Genomic DNA, 20995 nt, shown 5'->3' with positions numbered 1-20995 from the left:
GAATATTATCACATTTGGGCGCTTCCGATTCTGTAAATTGCATGCTTATTTCACCTTTCTAGAGTCTAATCCACAAAAATTAAGACAATTAAACGAAAAGAACTCTATCTAATTAAGAATGCCATTTACCCTGAAAAGAAAGAAGGAAACAGACAAATTTAGAATTGGTTTATAATAAACAAGGTAGAGAGAGAGGACTAGGACTGCCAAGTGGGTGGGGGTGGGAGGAAATAAAGCATCTTAGTTTCTGAGCAAAATGCCGTTATTAAGTATAATTGCATCAACTTGATCCAAATCCAGTATTTCTTATTCACTGAAAGAAACATATTAAAATAGCAGCAATTTCCTTTACAAATAAACACATTCAGCCAAGAAGCTTCTACCAAAAAAGTTTAACCCAAAAGGTAATAAAAACCAGGAGTGAACTTATTTCACTGCTTCTAATTTCAAAATAATAACTTCTAAATATAAATATGCTATAACTGAGTCACTAATAATCACTTCTAAAATTCTACCAAAAATTAAGATTAAATTCTTTCAAACAGCCTAACCTTATACTTTTATGTTAAAGGATGTAAAATAAGGAAAACCTTGCAATTAATAATTAAAAGTTATTGCTATATTAACTGTAGAAATCATTAATGGCAATATTTGTACTTAATTGCTTACAATTATAATCTTTAAAAGGCTATGAAAAATAGAAGTTTCACTCACAAGTACCTAAGTTTAGATGTGACAGGCTATTTTTGAATATAAGAATCTTGAGGCACACTATATGGAAACTTGGTTTTGTACTCACAATAATTTCAGTTACTACTGAACCCGTGACTTCTAAATTCAATCTGGATCAGAAACTCTAAATTAACTGTAAGTAGCTGCCGAGAAACCCTATCTTTGAGCCTCTCTGAGTACGGTGATTCTTGAAATAGGCACATCCCTTATAAATCACATTCGTGTATAATAAGTATATCAACTAAATGGTCTCAGTACAGTCTTTCTATCCTTCATTTCCCCATGCCCCATGATGTATCCACTTGGTCTTTCAATTCCAACCAAACACGTAGACTCACCATGGTGATGTTGTCAGTAAAGGCCACATCATGGCCCTTAAGCATGCACAATCCATGCCCCATCTAGTGATTGAACCGGAAATAAAAAGAGGCTATCCAGGAGCATTATCAAGAGTAAGCAGTATCTTGAAAGGTATTTAATTCTCCAAACAGCACTTCTCCATTTCACTGGCAAAGCAATCCAAGAGGGCATCTTGAAAGAGGAGCTAGGTCTTCTCCGGCTTCTTATTGCTCTTGTAGTACCGCAGCACTGAGTACTAATTCATATGCTTGAAGGCCCTAGGGTTCTCACTGGGCCAGATCACAAAGGGTTTCAATTTGTAGCCTGCAACATTGGGCCCAAGCAAAACTGTTACCTGCCCATAAAAGTCTTGAAACGCAGTAACGACTTATCCCCCTTTAGGGATGAAAGTCCTCTCAGGCATCCACTTACGGAATAGGGAGGCTCAACCACGCTGAATATTTGCTCTGGTAAGTAATTCTCCTCCACGATCACTTACACGGAGTTTCCAAAAAGTCTTCAGCTGCCTGCGCATCAGCACTCACACTCAACACTCACTGTCGCAATGTATAATGAATCATCGTTCTAGCTCTGGGTTCGAACTATCTAGGGCTAGCAGGAAATTCAACATTGCAGTCTGGTCCAGCTCTTTCTTTCAACACCACGAACAAACTTTTTGCTTTGGCCATGACTGCCATGGTGCTGAGAGAGATGGGTTTCTGTGTCTGGCCTTCAATCCAGGTCACGAGGAGAGTCTCCATATGTGATGTAGGCCCTTCTTAAATTTTTGTTAGTCTCACGGCCTTCAATGAAACAGGTCCTTAACAGTTTCTGTCACTCTGTTCTTGTTCTTCGAGATCATAGCTATGGCAGAATGAGACACACCTGACTGGCAAGCGACACCCATCCCTGATTTTCTACCTTCCTAGTCCTTAATCATTTTTCATTTCATTTCCGGTTCAATCACTAGATGTGGCCTTTCCTGACAGCATTACCAATGGATTGTGCATGCTTAAGGGCCATGATGAATGATACAACACAAGATTAAACAAAGCACAAGAGAAAAAATGATGCAATCAAGCAACCTGATAAACACGAGATGTATGGGGCTACTGCCAGCATAGGAGGGTGTACTATTTTACAATAAACTTTTTTATAAGTAGAAAAAGTACACTCTAAAATAAAAAGTACTGTAAATACATAAACCAGTAATATAGTCGTTTATTATCAAGTATTATGTACTATACTTAATCATATGTGTCATACTTTCATATGACTAGAAGCGCAGTAGGTTTGTTTACACGAGCATCACCACAAAAACATGAGTGATGTATTGTGCTACAATGTTACAAAAGCTACAATGTCACTAGACTGTAAGAATTTTCCAGCTCCATTAGAATTTTATGGGACCACCATCATTGACCAAAATGTCATTATGTGGTATTACCATTCAACCTCTTAACTTGGGGGGTTTGGTCAGACACTGATCAGATACTGTAGGTGTCACTGAAGAAGCCTATATATGGTTTTTAAATGTTCAATAAAATGATATAATAAGCAGAAATGACAGATCTAAGAACCTATGAAGCTTCATAGAAAGTGTGTTTCTATACATTTACTGAGATTTTTAATTTCTAACCTAGAGATACTAAATAAAAATGATTAATGATTCCAATGAAGGTTTTTTTATATCCTTCTTATCCAATAACAGGTATAGTTTAAATTATTTCCATTGCTGACATTCACACTGCAATGTCACCTGCCTTTTTTTAGTAAAATCGCTTGCCATTGTTTCATAAAACTTCTAGAGGATTCCTTGACAAAGGAATCCCCTTTAAAAAAAAAAAAAAAAAAAAAACTGCGTTCCATTAAATCACTTACTGTAGACAGCCCACTCTCACTGCCACAGGGACGTGAGGGAGCTGAGTGGCCCACTTCAGTGTCACATCCTGATAAACGTGCAACATTTTATTATGGTTTCCAATCAGAGTGTTTATTGTTCCTTCAGAAACTGTAGGGTAAAAATAGAAAATGGCAATAGTAAAAAAAAAAAAAAAAAAAAAAAAAAAACAGCCGTCTGCAACAGTATATTATATCCCCGTTAGGAGATTTATGATACAAACTACAACACCTTGATGTTAATGCATAAAGATTTGAAATAATAAAACATTATTTTTTAACTTTGAGCTACCAATATCAAAAAGAAAAAAATTATAGACTTGGAAACTATATATAACCAGATAGTAGCCAACATTTTTGCATTTCATCTAGGAAGCATGGATTTCATTAATATTTAACACATTTAAGCTAATGATTTACTGGGCATTCACTACAGATAAGTCATTCCATTAGGCATTACCATACTCCATTCTGCTTATAAAAGAGTCTGATGTTCTCTTGGAAGTATCTTGAACAGACACATTTTGGAAAGCAGTAATGTATGCCTGAGGCCAATCCTACAAGTTATTTTGTACAAAGTAAAATGACTGACCAACCCAAATGTGTGTTTTATATCAAACTTATTTTCAAACTTTAAAAGTTAAAATTTCCATTTCATGTTCAGTATAAAACTATTTTCCCAGAATTTTAAAATGTGTGAGTTTGGCTTTTTTTTTCCTGGTGTATATACCTTGACATATGAGAAAGATAAAAGAAAATCTTTCTACATACCTGAACAGTAAGGGAGAAAAGAACTTGGGCTACAATCAAGTTTCTTCATGAATCGAATCTGTCCGTTATCCTTCAGGCAAAAAAAGTTTCTTTCACCAAGAACAAAAATAGAAGATGCCGACTGATTGAAGGAGACAATACATATATCAAGGGCTTGTTCCCCAATATTGAGAGTCCAATCTACCTGCAAAGGAGAGCCTCAGGATCAATTTGGTTGCTAAAAACAATATTCCAGTTACTTTCATATCACTACGATTAAGAAATTTCTATACAACAAAGCAGATATAAAGGCTGACTAATCTTAATTCACGTTTTTTTTTTTTGCTATGACCATATTTATATTTTACAAACTTCAGTAGTTTTTGCCCCATCTTTTACCAATCTTAGCTATTCAGTGCTTCAAAAATCCTCATGTAAATTTAACCAAAGATCTGCACACCGCGAATTATAAACATTCATGAAAGAAACTGAAGAACATGAATAGAAAGATATGTTGTGTACACGGTTTAGATGAATATTAACATGTCTATGCTACTACCCAACGCAATCTACAGATTCAAATCCCTATCAAAATTTCAATGGTATTTTCCACAGAAATAGAAAAAAAATCCTAAAATTTAGACAGAACCACAAAAGACTCCAAATAGCCCAAGCGATACTGAACAAAAAGAACGAAGCTAAAAGCATCACACTACCTGATTTCAAAATACACTACAAAGCTATGCTAATCGAAACAGCTCAGTACCGGCATAAAAACCTGCCATCTAGACCAACAGAACAGAATACAGAGCCTAGAAATAATTTTGTGCATTTACAGTCACCTGATGTTCCACCGAGGTATCGAGAATACACAGTGAGGAAAGAAATGTCTCTTCAAACAATGGTTTTGGAAACAGAAATGTTGGTGGCTCCAGGAGTGTCCACCCGAGTCGGTGGCGCAAGCCCTGGACACTCGCCATGGAGGGGTCTAGCGGGCTGCAGCTGGATGCTAAGGCCAAGGCCACCAAGCAGCTTCTGGGTTTTCAGTGGAAGCTGGGTATGGCCATGAGCTTGGACAGCTGCAGATCACTTAAGTATCCTTATGCTGCAGTGATGCTGAAAGGGGCAAGTAGAGAATAAGTCCTTTGAAATGACAATTCCAGTGTTTCTGAACTTCTATGGGCAGTTCAAAAAAGTTGCTGCAATTAGTGAAACTGTGTGAAAACTGATTATTTGGTTGATAAATTGCTATCATCGTTCTAAAATCACGGACTTCACTTTTTGTAACAAAGCTGCCTAAGGGTCAATTGATATTTATTGTTTTTCAATGTTTATAAATAATAAAAAAAATGCTTTAGGTAAAACCTGATATCCACACGCAGAGGAATGAAACTGAACCCCTATTTCACACCATATGTAAAAATCAACTCAAAATGTATTGAAGACTCAAACGTAAGAAAATTCAACTGTAAAACTATTAGAAGAAAACATAGAGGAAAGCTTCCTGACATTGGCCTGGCTGTTTGATTTTTTGGATATGACCCTAAAAGTACAGACAACCAAAGTAAAAATAGGGATTTCATCACACTAAAAAGCTCCTGCGCAGCAAAGGAAACAATCAGAAGAGTGGAGAGACGGCCTACTGCACGGGGGAAAATGTTTGCAAACCATTTGTCCAATAAGGGGTTACTATGCAAACACACATCAGGAACTCAGACAACTCGACAGCAAGAAAACAAACAGCCTGATTTTAAAAGGATTCAATACCAAGAAATCACCTGATTACCCTTTAATTCAAGCGTAGCTTCCTTGAATTAAAGGTCCCACTGGACACAGACGTGAATGTCGGTCCCAGGGCAATTCCATTTCTCGCTGCGTTTTAATGGGCTAGCATTCTAGCAGTACGTATCAGTGCCTGAAACCTGGGGTGATGTGTCCCTGACCCTGAGAGAGAGTGGTTCACTGAGTAGACAGGCGGATCAGGTTCCCAAGGCTGCGGGCTGAGATCCCCCCATTCAATACTTCCACGTCAGCATTTACTGAGTACCACCTTGTGTGACCTCCCCTTAGGAAAATATACCACATTCTAAATTAATAAGTCTCAACACAGAGGATTATTTACTAAGAACGATAATTCAAAAATTCTTCTATATCTGGCCAACATGGAGTAATAAGAAAAGAATTCACCATCCCACCTGAAACTAACATAGCATGGAAAAAATATATGAAACGACAGTTTGCCAGGTACTGGATATTAGACATCAAACGACAGCAATCCCTTAATGACAGAAAATAAATGAGATGAGTGATACGATTGCTCCAGCCATTGAGAAATTTTTCAGGCCATGGCACAGGGAGGGAAAACCCGGGCGGCAGACTCCCTGAGTCGAGGAGACGGATGATGAGAGTTCGCAGAATCCAATGCGGCTAGAGTTTGCAAAACGGCATGTCAAAGAGGAGAGAGAATCCTCTCAAATATTCAGCTGAGTACTTGCCAGCACACTTACGGAAGGAAACTACCCAAGGCCAGGGAAATAACCACCAAAAAGGATTAGAAAGCCTAGAATACTGCCCGTGCCCACCAGCCACACTGGAACACCTCCTAATTCAAAGGGAGCTAGACAGGGCAAACAGAAGGGGCCTGAGCAGGAGCGGGGAATAAGTAGCCTCAGAATGAGCGCTGCCTTGATCCCACCTAACAAGACTTAAAAGCAAGACCCAAATGTTTCCAACTAACTCAACTCTGTCCCAAGCCTAAGCTCCAGGACAGTTCAGTTACAAGAATACAAAAACATCTAACACCCAAAAACGTAAAATTGACTGTATCTGGCATCCAATAAAAAATTACCAAACATGTAAAGAAACAGGAAAATGTGATCCAAGGAGGAGATAAATAAATCAACTGAAACTGATGCAAAACTGATACAAATGTTAGAATTAGAAAGCAAGGACATTAAAACAATTATTATAACTGTATCCCACATCTTCAAAAAGTTAGAGACATAGAAGATATTTTAAAAATGCCCAACTTGAATTACAGATGAAAGCCTTACCAGATGGTAATGAATACAAAATTAGACATTGTAGAAAAAATATTAGTGACCGTGAAAACATAAGAGCAGAAATTATCCAAAATGAATTAGAGAAAAAAAAATTTTTTTTTAACAGCAGAAAAGAAAAGCTTCATTAGAAGGGAAAGTCCACTTCGAGATGTGGAAGCAGGCCTGAGCAAGAGAAGCGTGGCTCGAAAGGCCGAAAAAAACGACTTTTATAAAACGAAAAATCTGTGAGCTGTGGGACAACTTTAAGTAGCCTAAATGTATGTGCAATTTTTCCCCAAAGGAGAGGAGAAAGATGGAGAGCAGAAAAAAAATACCTGAAGAACAGCTAAAAGTTTTCTAAATTTCATGAAAACTATAAATTTACAGATGCAAGAAGCTCAACAAATCCTCAGCCCTCTCCCCACTTCCCGCAAAAAAGAAAGAAAACCACACAAAGCACATCATGATGTAATTGCTCAAACAAGAGATTAAAGGAAACATGAAAAGCATCCAGAGAAAAAAATATTATGTACCGAAGAACAAAAATAAGATGACAGCAGATTTCTCATCGAAAATAATGCGAGCAAGAAGATAGTGGAGCCACATCTTAAAGTACTACGGGGAAAAAAATCTGTCAAACTAAAATTTTATACCCAAAGAATATATTTTCAAATGCAAAGGCGAAAATATAAAGCATATAAAAACTGAAACGCGTCATCGCCAGTGGACTCACGCTGAATATAAAAAGAAATCCTTCAAAAGAAAAGAAAATGACATCAGATGGACTGTCACAGAGCTATGCAAACTAATGGAGAGCACCAGAGATGGTATAACTACATGGGTAAATACACATTATTTTTCTTATAATTTAAATCTTATTAAAAGATATCGAGTGACTATTCAAACAAAAATAACAACAACGTAATACAGAGTTTACAGTATATGTAAAATTAAAATAGATGACAATAGCACAAAGGCTGAGAAACAGAAGTATAATTCTTATACAGTATGTGAAGTAGTATAATATAATATCCCCTGAGAGTAGACTGTGGTAAGTTAAAGATACAGACTGTAAACTCTAAAGCAACCACTAAAAAATAACAGAACTGAGTTACAGCTAATAAGCAAACAAAGATAAAATATTGAATAACTCCAAAAGAAAGCAGGAAAAAAACAGAGCAAGGGCACAAAGAACAGACAGGACAAACAGAAATCAAATAGCCAGATGACAGACTTAAATCTATTCATGTTAACTGCCTTCCCACAACTACCGTATTAATAGCATTCCCCTGGATAAATTCTGTTCCTCTGCAATAGATTTAATAACGTTCCATGGCATCACAGTCCTGCCAAGTGACTGCAGTGGAGTGAAAAAAAGTTGTACTATTATTTCTTACTCTACTCGTTAATTGAGAATAGAAAATCGTTCAACTATAATGGCCTTCAGAATACACCCTCAGTGTAAGTCACAGAGTAGTATCAATAAATATCTCCAAATAAATGAGTGAAGGATATTCCAGACTGAAGAAAAACCACATGCAGAAACCCAGAATCAAGAAGAGCCATGGAATATTTGGAACAATAAGGGTCTGGAGTGCAGACCATGAGGGACAATGGAAAAAGACTACTATTGAGGAGAAGGTCAAGGACAATTGGATCACCGTTAACATTGTTGTCATCATCATCTAAACATTTCGCTACGTGCTTTACATATATATCTAATGGCAATACAGTAAAACAGGTATTGTTACCATTTTGCAACTGAGAAAAATGAGACTGACCAAGGTTAACAAACTTACTCAAACGTGTTCAAAATAAGAATAACTTTTGAGATTTAACTCCAAAGTCTCTGCTTTACCTTGTATTACTATAGTGCCTCCAAATTTTTTACAAAAATGTTTCTGTTTATTGTGCTCTTTCTGTTACTGCCATCAACTACCATTGAAAAACTGTTCTCGGTTTGTTCTTGACTCTTTCCAATTAGCCTTCCTTTCTACCATCTCCCTTAACTTCTAATACAAAGAATTAGTCTTCTCTGATATCATTTCCTTGGTATTCTAAAGTCCCCGTCACTTCCGCATGTATAAAGCATGTGACCTCAAATCCACCTTACTGCTTCTATCATAACATCAGTTCCTTCTATTTTTTGCCTTCCTGTCTGTGGACGGTCACAATCACCATTTATTCCTTAATTCCCATTAAACTGAAACTTTACCCTTGACAATTTTCCTTCATACTATTTTTCAAGTTATCAAATTTCCACCTTTGTCTCTGAGCAAATTTCATCTTTGTGGGCTGTGAATTTTTATCTTTTATTTATACATTTGGTCACATGCCTACTAATAACAACTTTTTTGCCAACTAAAGGTTTTTTATTTAATTTTGTTTTGTTTTGTTTTATTAATTTACAGTCACTTCGGTGAAAAGTGACACCATCTCGACATCTATAACTCCAATGGGGCAGCTCCATAATCTGGCATTGAATGACCCTGACTAAGAACGTGTCTCCACTGCTCAGTAATAGCCAACTAAAGTCTTTGATCATTGACATAATCATAGCAGAAAAGAGGAATGACTGAAATATTTTTTAATGTTCTTCCCCAGAATTCCTATCCTGAATAAATATGTGAATAAAGATAACATTAATGAAACTTTTAGGTATTAAAAAAAAGGCCTTACGACTAGTCTTTTTCCAGAACCAAGTTTTTGCTGTTCAGTCTCCTGTCTTTTATCTGCGTCTGTTGCAAAAGCAAGTACTTGGTACCTGTATGAAAGATATGGATAATTATAAGTGACTTTATAGTTAAAAGGAAAAACTATTTTAAACTTTAAAAACATAATCTCAATAAGGCTGAAAATTTTAAATAAATAAAAACACATAATCTACAAGCCTTATGAATCACTTTTCCCTTGGTTTTAAAAACTGTAAAACTTAAGATTGAATTCTTATAAAATGATACTGTGACATAAGACTATGTAAAACTGTCACGATCAAGAAATTAATAACCATATGTCCCAAAATTCAATATTGAAAAATTAGTTCTGCCAACTATCACAGTATTTCCATTAGAATTCTATGTGACAAATTACAATACTCAAGAAAGATCTAGCACCAAAACGCTAAATAGAAAAAAAATGTAAACGATGCAAACCAGACAGATGTACCATAAATTATTAATACATAATTGATAGAACACAGAAGACTTGAGTTTAATCCCCAATTAAACTACTTACCTCAGTTGAGCGAATTTTGGCAAATTAAACACTGTGTTTTATCTTCCCCATATGTAAAATGGGAATAATCATCTCTGATTCAAGCATTGTTAAAAGAATTGAAAAATAACGTAGTGCCTAGCATAGTATCTAGTATATACATATTAAGTGCTCAATTATTCATTGATAGATTAATAATTAGACAGATACAGATTTGTATAAAGTTCAAGATCAATCATCTAGTAGTTTGTGAAAAATAAAATAGTTCTCAGTGAACAGTTTGACTTTCTATAAGTATTTTACAGCTTTTATTTCGACAGTAACATTTATCTCAAATAATTCTTAAAAATAATTTATAAATATCATTCGATCTAGACATGATTAATTTAATCAAAAAAGTTTAAATTTGCTTGTTTCCCATTCATGTCACATTAGAGTAATAATCCTACTCTAAATGAAGAAACTTCAGGTTCATAGATTCCTTTCCCTCCTATTGAATCAAAACTCTTTGCACTGTTCTTCCACAGCTAAGATGAAAATTAGTAAACGGATGTATTGAGACACGTAATATTGTCTAGGAGAAAGATGTCTGATCGTGTAAACACCCGGGACCTGAAGTAAAAGGCAATGTGGAATATCTAAATAAGCACTGAAATGTACACTGGTATTCAAAAGTCATATACCCACGCTTAAACTATCCTATCTCAATCAAGAACACTTCATTTGTAAAAAGCTGGATGCAGAATGACTATGAATTAAGATAGATTTTGCAAGGCATGCGTAAAAATCAATCTTATAGTTAATATGAAAGCTTAACCTATATGAATTTCGTTTCATTCAATAAACATATCGTAGAGATGTAATACAAGTATTGACAATGGAAAAAAACTACTATCTGGTCTATATCCATCAGGACCTCCCAAGGTAGTTGTGGAGATTCATATACAGACACGGAGTGTAACTCAGAGCTCCCCGTGCTGACAGAAGGTATACCGAGAGAGCACGGTAGCAGAAACAGAAACAGAGGTGAAGGAAACATATATGGCCTTGGCATAAGTTCAGTATGAGAGAGCTACATGTAAAGAATGAATGAAAACACATCACACTGTGAAGAGGTAAGAGGCATTATACAAAGCAAGCGGCACACGCACAGGCATGCGGCAGTAAAAGACACATAAAAGGCCATGGCAGGAGCTGCGGAGAAATGTATGGTGGGAGGACTGAGTCATGAGAAACGAGACCGTGGGGGGGAAAAAAGGTAGGAGGGTAAAGATCCCAGCCTTGTAAAACCATGCAAAAGAATTCCACAGGCAGCTGCAGCAAAAATGCCTCCGGATCAACTGAGACTGACCGTCAAAACCCCTAAGTCTCCAAAAGCGCCAGAAAAACCTCACATTCCAATCTCCAAATGGAGAAGTATTTTACTCTTCTGAGTTCAAGGTAACAGAAATGGTGTGCACTGGTAACTGGAACATCAGCCCAGAGTTGGTCCTGCTGTGGGTCTAACCTCAGGCCATTAATTACATAGGTGGTTAATTTTCTGCAGACACCAACCTACCAGAGCATGATATGGATATTAATGAGATTGTTGCAAAAATCCAAAGCTTTTGAGTTGTTTGAAGCTCCTTATATAACTACAAAGAGTTATTATTTCGTCTGAGGAATAAATGAGCCCCTAAAGTGGCCTCATTAACATCAAAACTGCAGACAGAGACACAGCCAAAATTGACTCCTGATTTCCAAATTCAGACCATTTCTCTTCCTGAAAGACAACTCAGAAGAGTATTTTATTACTAAATGTAACTGACAGTAAATTTAGATAATGACAAACTTACAACAGCATTTTATGGTTCTTCCTTAAATCCTCTTGACTGTGACCAATAACGTACATGGAAATCTATTTCCAAAACCAAATGATTCTAAACAGACTTGGAAATTCTAAAATAAAGAAAAAAACTTGGATTTTTTTTTGCTTACCATTCAAATGTTCAGTGATAAAAGCTAAGGAATAAGATTCCCTTGCAGAGACTGCTAAAGAATAATCAGGCCCGATGTAACAAGTTTCATGAAAGAGCGCCATATGCGTTTCTCTGAACTGAAAGGTGCCAACCACAAATACAGCAAGTCAAGGTGAACAACGGTGCTGTTTGACCCAGTAACCAAAACTGCTTAATAGGTCCTGTGGAGCAGCAATAACAGACTCAACCGTGTAATTTAGTTCTCATCTGCATCACATCGTAAAAACAGCAGCAAGTAGCTAAAATATGAATTGAGGAATCAGAGCACAAAAGTAAACCCTCCAAAACTGTTTATTTCCACATGAAACACTGTGGTTAACTTCAAAGAGTACCAGGGGATTTTGGAATCTTGATATTTAACTCGGGGAACTCTACTAGAAATGGAAGCTCTGGAAAGAGAGTATCACTATGTTCATTTCAATTATAGTTAAAACATTCTTGGTTATGCCAGAACCATTTCCATTGAAAGAAGCCATTAACAAAGTAGAAACTTCCTTTACAAACTCTTCACTCTTTCAAGTTCATGTTAAACATCTAATTTCAGCTAGGTACAATGCTAGGCATTTCAGGGATACAAAAGTCCTGCCATCAAGGAGGATTTAGCTCAGTCAAGAAAAAAAAACAAGCAAATATATAACGTCGATGAAAGCATAAATAGTGCTTGTGGAAAGCAGGGAAAACTACTCCATAAATTGAGAAGGAGGAGCTGTTATTGCAGCCAGGTCAGGGCAAGACTGAAGAGGAGCTCTGAGGCTTCCACACATGATTTTCATACGCAGAAAAGGAAGGAAGAGCATCTCAGAGTACAGCATGAACAAAACGAGAGAGCAAAGCCCTGGGTATATGTGGAGAACACCATATATTTCAAATTGGCAAGAGCCTAAGACTGGTGAAGAATAAATACTGTCAACTAAGTTCAACAAACGCATTTTAAAATACTGACGTAAAGCCTATTATCCACTTAGCTATGCACTAGAAGCCGTTTGCAGGGGTGCAGGGGAAACGCAGAGCAAATACCTCTTCAGGGAGCCTCCCTGCATTCAACTCTTATTTAAAGGTCTCACCTCTAGGCCTCCTCAATGTCCTGCGCACAGCTCTGCGACAGCCTGTGTCACAAGGAATGGAAACAGCTGACTGATGTGCTACCTCTCCCGCTTGCCTACACAGTGCCTGAGGACAAGACGCGGGTCTTACTGAGTTTGCACTGCCAGTGTTCTGCACAGTGTGTGACACACAGAAGCCTCTTAAAATATGTTTTCCGAATGATTAAACAAATGAACTGAATTATTCCATCAGTGAGTAGGTATTTAATACAGATTCTGCTCTCAGGAACCTGATAACGCAAGACATACTTTAGAACATCTCAGCACGTTACCAAAAGTCAATATATGACATTGGACAAAAATCAGTGTTTTAGGCAATTATATATCTAAGAGGTGAAAAAAAGGTGGATAGTTGAAGCAGTTAACTTTGAAAGTCCCTTCCAAATCTGAAAGTCAAAACAATAGAGGTAAAATGAGACTAAAGTATAAAAAGCACTGAATGTCAATATAAGGTTTACTAATGGGAAACAAAAATTCTGGCTTAAAGAAGTATTTTAAAAAGGTAGATATAAGAAGGACCTTAAAGTCTAGAGGTGAGAAAATCAGAAATCCAAGTGAGAAGATAAAGGCTTGAATGCCAGTGGGGATGGAGAGCAAGCGAGGGCTGACTAAGACAAGGAAAGGTAAAAAGGTCACGATTTACTAACTCTGACGAGTGAAGAAAGGAAAAAAAAGAATAAAAAATGGTCCAGGGGTGGTTCTATAAAGTAGTGGTTAGCACGTCTGCTTCACACGCAGAAGGTCCTGGGTTCGAGCCCCAGCAAAGCCACGGCCCATACCCCGGGTGTGCCAGGCCCTGGGTGTGCACCGTGGGCATGTGGGGGGAGATGCCCCACTTCAGAGATCCAGTTCTCAAGGGGAGACGGCAACATCCGTAGGTCCGAGATGGAAGCGGGGGGGAGGGGGGCGGTAATTAAACAAAAATAATGGTTCAAAGTTTGAATAAATATGGCCAAGAGAGTGGTGGTACCCAAGCCACCAGGCCTCACCACCATCGCCAAAAGAAGGCAAATATTATCTCACTTCAAAAGAAAAACAACACTCGACATGTGTTCCTGACTTAGAATCCTACCCGGAGTGTGCGTCTGCAGTGACAACTTCTGGGTCTTTTCCCAAAACCTGCTAAATCAAAGTCTAGGGTTGTAGGGAAACGGGAATCTGCAAATGTGTATTTTGTGTGTGTGAGAGATTTATATAGTATTTTATTCTTTTATTAAGTTTATTGGAGTAACATTGGTTAATACGATTATATAATTTTCAGGTGTATGTTATAATTTGACATCTGTATATTCTATTGTGTGTGAATGTGTATTTTATAACAGGCTTCCTAGGTGATTCTTATGCACACTAAAGTCTGAGACTCACAGTCTTCCCTAGTTCAGATCTGAACATAATTGAGACTGCTTTAAAGTAATTACATATGAATACCAAAAACAAAAATAAATTTTACTTAAAAGTCTTTCATACAAACCGATTACATTCTATTAACTGATTATAAATATAGGTAATGAAGCCTCAAAAGAACTTAAGTTTTCACGCTTTCTCCCATCCTAAATTATACCAGTGATTATCATTTAATTTAATCTGTTAAACTTGAAAGCATATGTAAATACAACATACTATTTAACGTTATAAACCCTCTTGATTGTCATCATTTCACAAAAATCACATATCCCATGCATTTTTATGACTATAAAAGATCCGCATATGGATAGAGAGTATAATTTTTAGATCTAGATGGAGATGAATTTAATGGATTGGTATGTTGATTTACCTCAGTTTAAACAGTGTGAGCTTCTATAGGATTAAATTTACACATTAAGGAAACCTACACACTGCTTCCTCATCCAATCGCTCACACGGTTATTACCAAATTAATTCCTATGCACATGTTTCAAAGAGTAAGTCACAGAGCCAGTATCACCGCTAGGCAGGAGCTGAGGCACAGAACTGGATGGAAAGCTGAAACTCAGATCTCTCTCCTTAATATTGCTTAAGTTTCGGCAGGCTTCAGCGTATTATAGAGATTCTTTTCTCAACCTCTCAAGATAAATATGCTTTATTTATTATCAGTAGCAATGCTACAATTCATTCATCTCTGGACAAGAGCCACGAGAGTTATAGAAAGAATGTGACATAACGATACACTACCTCCATCAGCTACCTTCTGCTTAGTCACAAACATTTGCTTGTTTTCAGAGTTTTGAATCCTAGATGCCCTGACAATAATTCACGAAAGGTAGACTGCCACTTACAAAGGGGAAACTGCATTAACTTGCTATATACACATATTGAAACTTGAAGACAAAAATTTACGGCTGCTGCCTGATGAATTTATATTTTCTTCCTGCCTTGGGAAAAATCGTGTGGCCAAAAATAATACTGAAAAGCTATAATGAAGTGTCACTTAGACGTTTAAAGTTCTGAATGTTGCCATCGGTGAGATAACGACATTACTGTTACTGAAGATACCGTAAGGCTCCAAGTCTGTTTCTTTTCCCAGCATAGATCTCTACTTTCTTTTCTCCATTCTCCCTTCCAACAAAATAACACCCTCCAAAAACTCAAAACCTTAATTTTCATTGAAATGTAGCTAGTAGAGGAGAAAAAGGTGTCTCTCAAACACAGTTCACCAAAATCAATAAGGATTTCTCTCTAGCAAAAAGTATAAACTGTTTTCAAAGGGTCACTTTCATACTTTACTGAAAATAGGAATTATTCTTTTATAAACATTCATAACAACACTTGCATTTCTCCAGTATTCTTCACATTCTTTTTTTATTATAAAATAACTCCATATATGCATCTTTGTATGTGGCTTTTTCCACACACGTTGTGCTTTAGTATTTATAATTCATGGAACAGTCCCAATGATTATTGAGCATTTTCTATGGGGTGGCAAGTTGACATACATTTAATCCTTGTAAAAAGCTTGTCAAAGTAGCCATTATTATCCCTTTACAGCCAGGACAAGGACACTGACCATCAAACAGCTGTGAGCAGCAAAATCATGATTCCGATCCAGGTCCGGCTCTCCCGAACCCCTCCTCTCCATCTCTGCACTAGACTGCCTTTCGAACAGTTTACATTATGTGAATGATAACACTAAGTCACCATGATTGCATTTTATCAAAGAAACCAGGCTCTTTTCATTTGTAATATTCAAGCTCTGTGCAGAAAAGAACTGATTAGCAACATACGCATAAAAAAATCATGGTTTCAAAGATTTAACATCCAGACTTACTTGTAACTTTCCACTTGTCGGCAGGAAGAGACAGTAATGAAGGAATCTGTCCGGGAACTGTAAGCGAGAGGGCCAGGTAAAAGAGAACCAGGGAGAAATCTCCCAAAAGCATAGCTTTCCTGCTCGAACACCATCAGCATCCCATCCATAGACTGAATGCAAATTAAATCTCGACCTAAAGAAGAATTAGAGAAATTGGGTGACCTGCACTTTTACTAAATATAATGGTGTTAATTTATCATTATCCACCACACACATTATCCACCACCCAGGAACAAAATGAGCTGTTTAAACTTTAAATTACAAATTGATGATGCTATTAGATTATTGTCTATCACCATATATACATTTCACGATTTTTAAATGATTCAGAAGATGTCTATAATTTTAAATACATTCATTTTCATTTACTCATGCTGAAGTTTTTAATTCAAGATAATCTGAGAACAATCATGATTCTTTGCCAGATATCGTCTTTTCCAAAATCAGAATTATAACAACTGTTCTGCACAAGGCTGCTCCTCCTCTTCGTAACATGTCAGCCTCGCACTTCCAAATTGACTTAGGTATCAGTCAAACACAGCAGACCCAATTCATAGACATGTATCAGGCACTAGTTTATTAAAAATGGCAGTGTTAAGCACTGTTGAGAGTAAAAAATAAATAAATACTTATCATTGATTGTCTTAAACTATAGACTGATGTTGAGGTGTCTTCTACTGTCAGTCTACGAGTACTATGAAATTTACAGCTCTTATAACATACTGAGGTGATAATAATGATTATTTATTTCTATGAAATAGTATAGTATTCCTAACCTGAGAAAGATCTAGTAGCTGTAACTCCTCATATTTTGTTATTGTGATTAGTATATTAGGTAGGGAAGAACTATGGTACAGAAAATTAAGGGAATAAACAAAAGGTCAATCCTCTTAGTTAATTTGTCACCTCTTATCCATACTTACCATATATAGTAAGTCCTAGAGTAACTGTTCCATTTAACCTTGGACATCATGCCAATACAGTATACTTAAATTTTGAAATTTAGTAGCTCCTTTCTATCTGCTAGACGGAATGTTGCCTGATTCATGAATCATTAAATAAAGCCAATAATAAAAATGTATACAATACAATATAGTGTTTAAAGATATGCCTTCTGTATACAATTGCACTTAAACAATAAAGGAGGGACTGAGCATTAGTGAATTAGGTGGAACCTAGAAGGAGAGCAATAAATTTAATCTGAATAAGTCAAGAATCAGAGAGACAGAAGAAATCTAATCACTGAAACACTTATGCAATGACGTTGGCCTTTGGGGAAGAATATTACTGTAACCAAATATACTCTTTACATCTGTATTATTAAAGAAGGTGAGGTCAGAGCATGTGTACTTGCAAGCAGAAGTACCAATAAAAATTGAGTTCATTTCAATATGTTGAATATTGTTGAACCACAAATCTTCAGTTTCCCAAAAACATCAAAAAAGTGGTCCTCAGAGTGTGGTTCCCAGACCTGCAGCTTCAGGTTGAGTTAAACTTCTTAGAGATGCAAATTCAAGGGTCCCACTCTAGATCGACTGAATCCGAAACTCTGGTGTTAGGACCCAGAAAGTCTAGGTTTTAAGAAGCTCTAGAGCCTATCTGATGCATGCGAAAACTCGAAAACCAGTGCTTTGGCACAGTATGACAAAAAGCTAGAGTTTAAAGAAAACTTGAGCCCCAGAGGAAACTTGGCTCCTTAGCATATGAGGTATTATCTCCTAAAACTCTAGCAATATAGAGGAGAGTTCTAAATACACTGAAATGTCCATGTGGGCTGCCTCTACAGTCAGATAATCTGGGTTTGAGTCCAAGTCCACCAAATATCAGCTGTGAGATTAGGCTCAAGTTCTTTACAAAATGGGGTACCTACCTTAGTTATTGTGAGAATTAAATGAAGTAACGCATGGAAACTGGATCCAACAGGTGGCAAATACACACTCACATTATTATTTTATAATGATTTCCTAAGTCTCGTACTACGTGTTGTGTTAATGTTTAATTGCTTGCTGTTTCCCATACACGTTATGATGGTGCATTCTTCTGTGTTTTTGCTTATATTATTACCTTTCCCCAGAACACTTTACTTTTCTTGCCCTAATCTAGTAAACGTTCACTGACTGCCTCCTGGTCATCCATTCCCCATTCTGCTCATATTTAGCCATGACGTATGAATGAGACTAACTTTATTCTAAGCTTGAGGGCAGGCCGTGTCATTTGTAAACCGATTATTATCCCACTAGTCACAATGATTGGTTTGGAGACAGGTATAACTTACAGCCAATGAGAGAAATCAAATCCTTAGATTGAGCTGGAACTATAGAAAAACTTTCCCTTCCTCCTTGGGAAGAAATGTATGAGGAGGACACGGTAGGGAATCACAGAGGCCATCTGGCTTTTGCAAGGGCACAGTTAAGACAGGGTCATGGAAGACACTGTTTGAGTCACTGCATCAAGCCTTACTTGAAGATAAATCTACCGGTGAACTTTGCAAGCAATGGATTCCCATAGATAATGAAGCCACTTTGAGTTGAGTCTCTCTCCCTGAATCAAATGACCATCCCATTTGACCTCTAAAAACCACACAGGCACAGGCCAGGTTCATGTCTTCCCAAAAGTCTTCTCTTTCCCCCTCAACCACCCTCCATCAGAGAGCTTACAGATCCCCATCCTTACCTCCATACTATAGCTTATTGTCGATAGAAATGATCAGGTTTTGTATCTCTCACTCATCCCAGACTAAACTCAAAGGCAGAAACCAAATCTTATTCATCTCTGTAAATCCTAGAACTATAAAGTACCTGGTATGTAGGAGATGTGCTAATAAATGTCTGTTAAGCTGAAGTAAGCTAGGCGAAATAATTTATTCATCTCCAGCTCGATTGGCTGAGATTTTATTCTGTGTATCTAACATATTGCATTTGAAGTAAAAAAAAAAAAAATGCTTTATTTATTACAATCCTGGCTGCTGACATTTAGAAAAATGTAGGGATCAATCCAAACCATTACTCAAAAATAAATAAATAAATCCATCAAATCACTGTTTTGGAAGCTACCTCCAAATACATTCCAGAGGCTCCTCTTACAGATAATGGTAACAGAAAGAACAGTCCAAAAAAGTCATGAAAGTTTTGTAGTTCTGAAAGAGCAGAGCCAACAGGAAGCCTTCATAAAAGCGATGAGATTTCAGGAGCTATTTAAATGACCTGGCCATGAACCATACTCAAAAGATACCTTACCGTATGTTCGGCATTATATTAGGAGCTGTAAGAAATACAGAACAGCAGCAATAATGACTACTACTGCCATTGACCGAGCACCTGTTATATTCCTACCTTTGCCCTAAACATTTACCCAGCGTATTAGCTCTAATCTTGTATAACTCTAAAAAATGGACAATTATCCCATTTTACGCATGAGAAGACTAAACCTGCAAAGCTTTAATAATTTGTCTAATGCCAAAGTTAGGAAATAACAAAGTCAGTACTCAAATCAGAATCTATCTGGCTCCATCACATCATGCACATTTCCTGGGGGGCTCCATTATATCACACTGGATCCATTTTTTAAAATAACATCCGTTAACATAGACAATCTAAATGATGTAAAACAGACTAAGTACTAAAGAAAACCAAAGAGGTTAATTACAATTAAATTCCTGGGAAAGGCTTCGTGATAGAAGTAAGATGCATCCTACCTAGACTGAGAAGGACAAGTAGAATGGGTCAAAGGTAAAAGCAGAGGAAATTTCTGGAAGAGAAAAGGAACATATTTTTAAAAACATCCAGAGGTAGTTAGACTTGATCCACTGAATGGGTCATTTTACCAACAAGGCATGAAATACAAAAGCAAGAGATTGAAAAGATGACAATATCTTAACGATGCTTCCTCAAAAAGTATGCCTAAACTATACACAGAAAAGTAAAATATCTTTTAAAGTTGAAATAGTTCAGAAGTTTGGAGATTCCATCAGAATTTAAAATCGGGATATTTACCCCACTGATCTCAACCATAATGAGAAAAAAATAACCATTATGATTTGCAAGATCTAGGAACAAACTGATAAAGGATCCACCAAAATCACTTTGAAAGGATTTGGAAAATCGGTACATTTTCAAAGGCAAAAAGAAATTGTGCCTGTGGGACTGAGGGGTGGAAGCAGGAAAGTTCCATTATGGAAGCCTCATGAAATGAATATTTATTAAATAGTGTGCCTCATTTCCTGGTGTTAAAATATCATGTAATCAAAGCTTTAATATGATGCAGAAACTGGTAAACAATCACATGTTGAACTGACTGCTAGATTAACAGTTTTCTCTACGAAATTATAGTCTATTCACTAATATGGTGTATAGCTGTGTGTGTGTGTGTGTGTCCCTACCCAGAATTTCTTTCTACCATGCTTGACCCAGAGCATTTTCCCTCATTCATTACTATAGCAACGAGGGCCCCACTGAATACTACTTCCTCCCCTTCTCTCTGTCTTCTTCTTCCTGCGGAATCACGCGGCAGAGTAAGTGGAGTGGCGTACATGAAAGAAGACAAGACTACCTTTCCCCCGCATGCGACGTGTTTTCGGAATCTATGCTCATATTTCTTTTACACATCGAGTAAAAA

General features: G+C 36.9%; 1 protein-coding gene and 1 pseudogene across 5 annotated transcripts in view; one reads left to right on the top strand and one right to left on the bottom strand.

Annotated features, from left to right (window-relative positions):
• The window catches only part of BBS9 (Bardet-Biedl syndrome 9), a 301889-nt gene that overhangs the window by 214374 nt on the left and 66520 nt on the right, over positions 1-20995 (bottom strand). For all 5 annotated transcript variants that reach the window (XM_016160080.2, XM_016160100.2, XM_016160068.2 and 2 more), the window contains 4 exons: positions 16340-16514; positions 9441-9525; positions 3742-3925; positions 2953-3082 (listed from right to left, as the gene is read on the bottom strand). In XM_016160080.2, the coding sequence (XP_016015566.2) occupies positions 2953-3082; positions 3742-3925; positions 9441-9525; positions 16340-16514 (574 nt within the window). The remainder of the gene's footprint in view (positions 1-2952; positions 3083-3741; positions 3926-9440; positions 9526-16339; positions 16515-20995) is intronic.
• LOC118610808 lies at positions 4699-4973 on the top strand (annotated as a pseudogene).

This window comes from Rousettus aegyptiacus, unplaced genomic scaffold, assembly GCF_014176215.1.
Source record: "Rousettus aegyptiacus isolate mRouAeg1 unplaced genomic scaffold, mRouAeg1.p scaffold_m13_p_13, whole genome shotgun sequence".
Taxonomy (NCBI): Eukaryota; Metazoa; Chordata; class Mammalia; order Chiroptera; family Pteropodidae; genus Rousettus; species Rousettus aegyptiacus.
The sequence above is the reverse complement of the archived record's forward strand: the minus strand, read 5'-3'. Positions and strand labels throughout refer to the sequence as shown.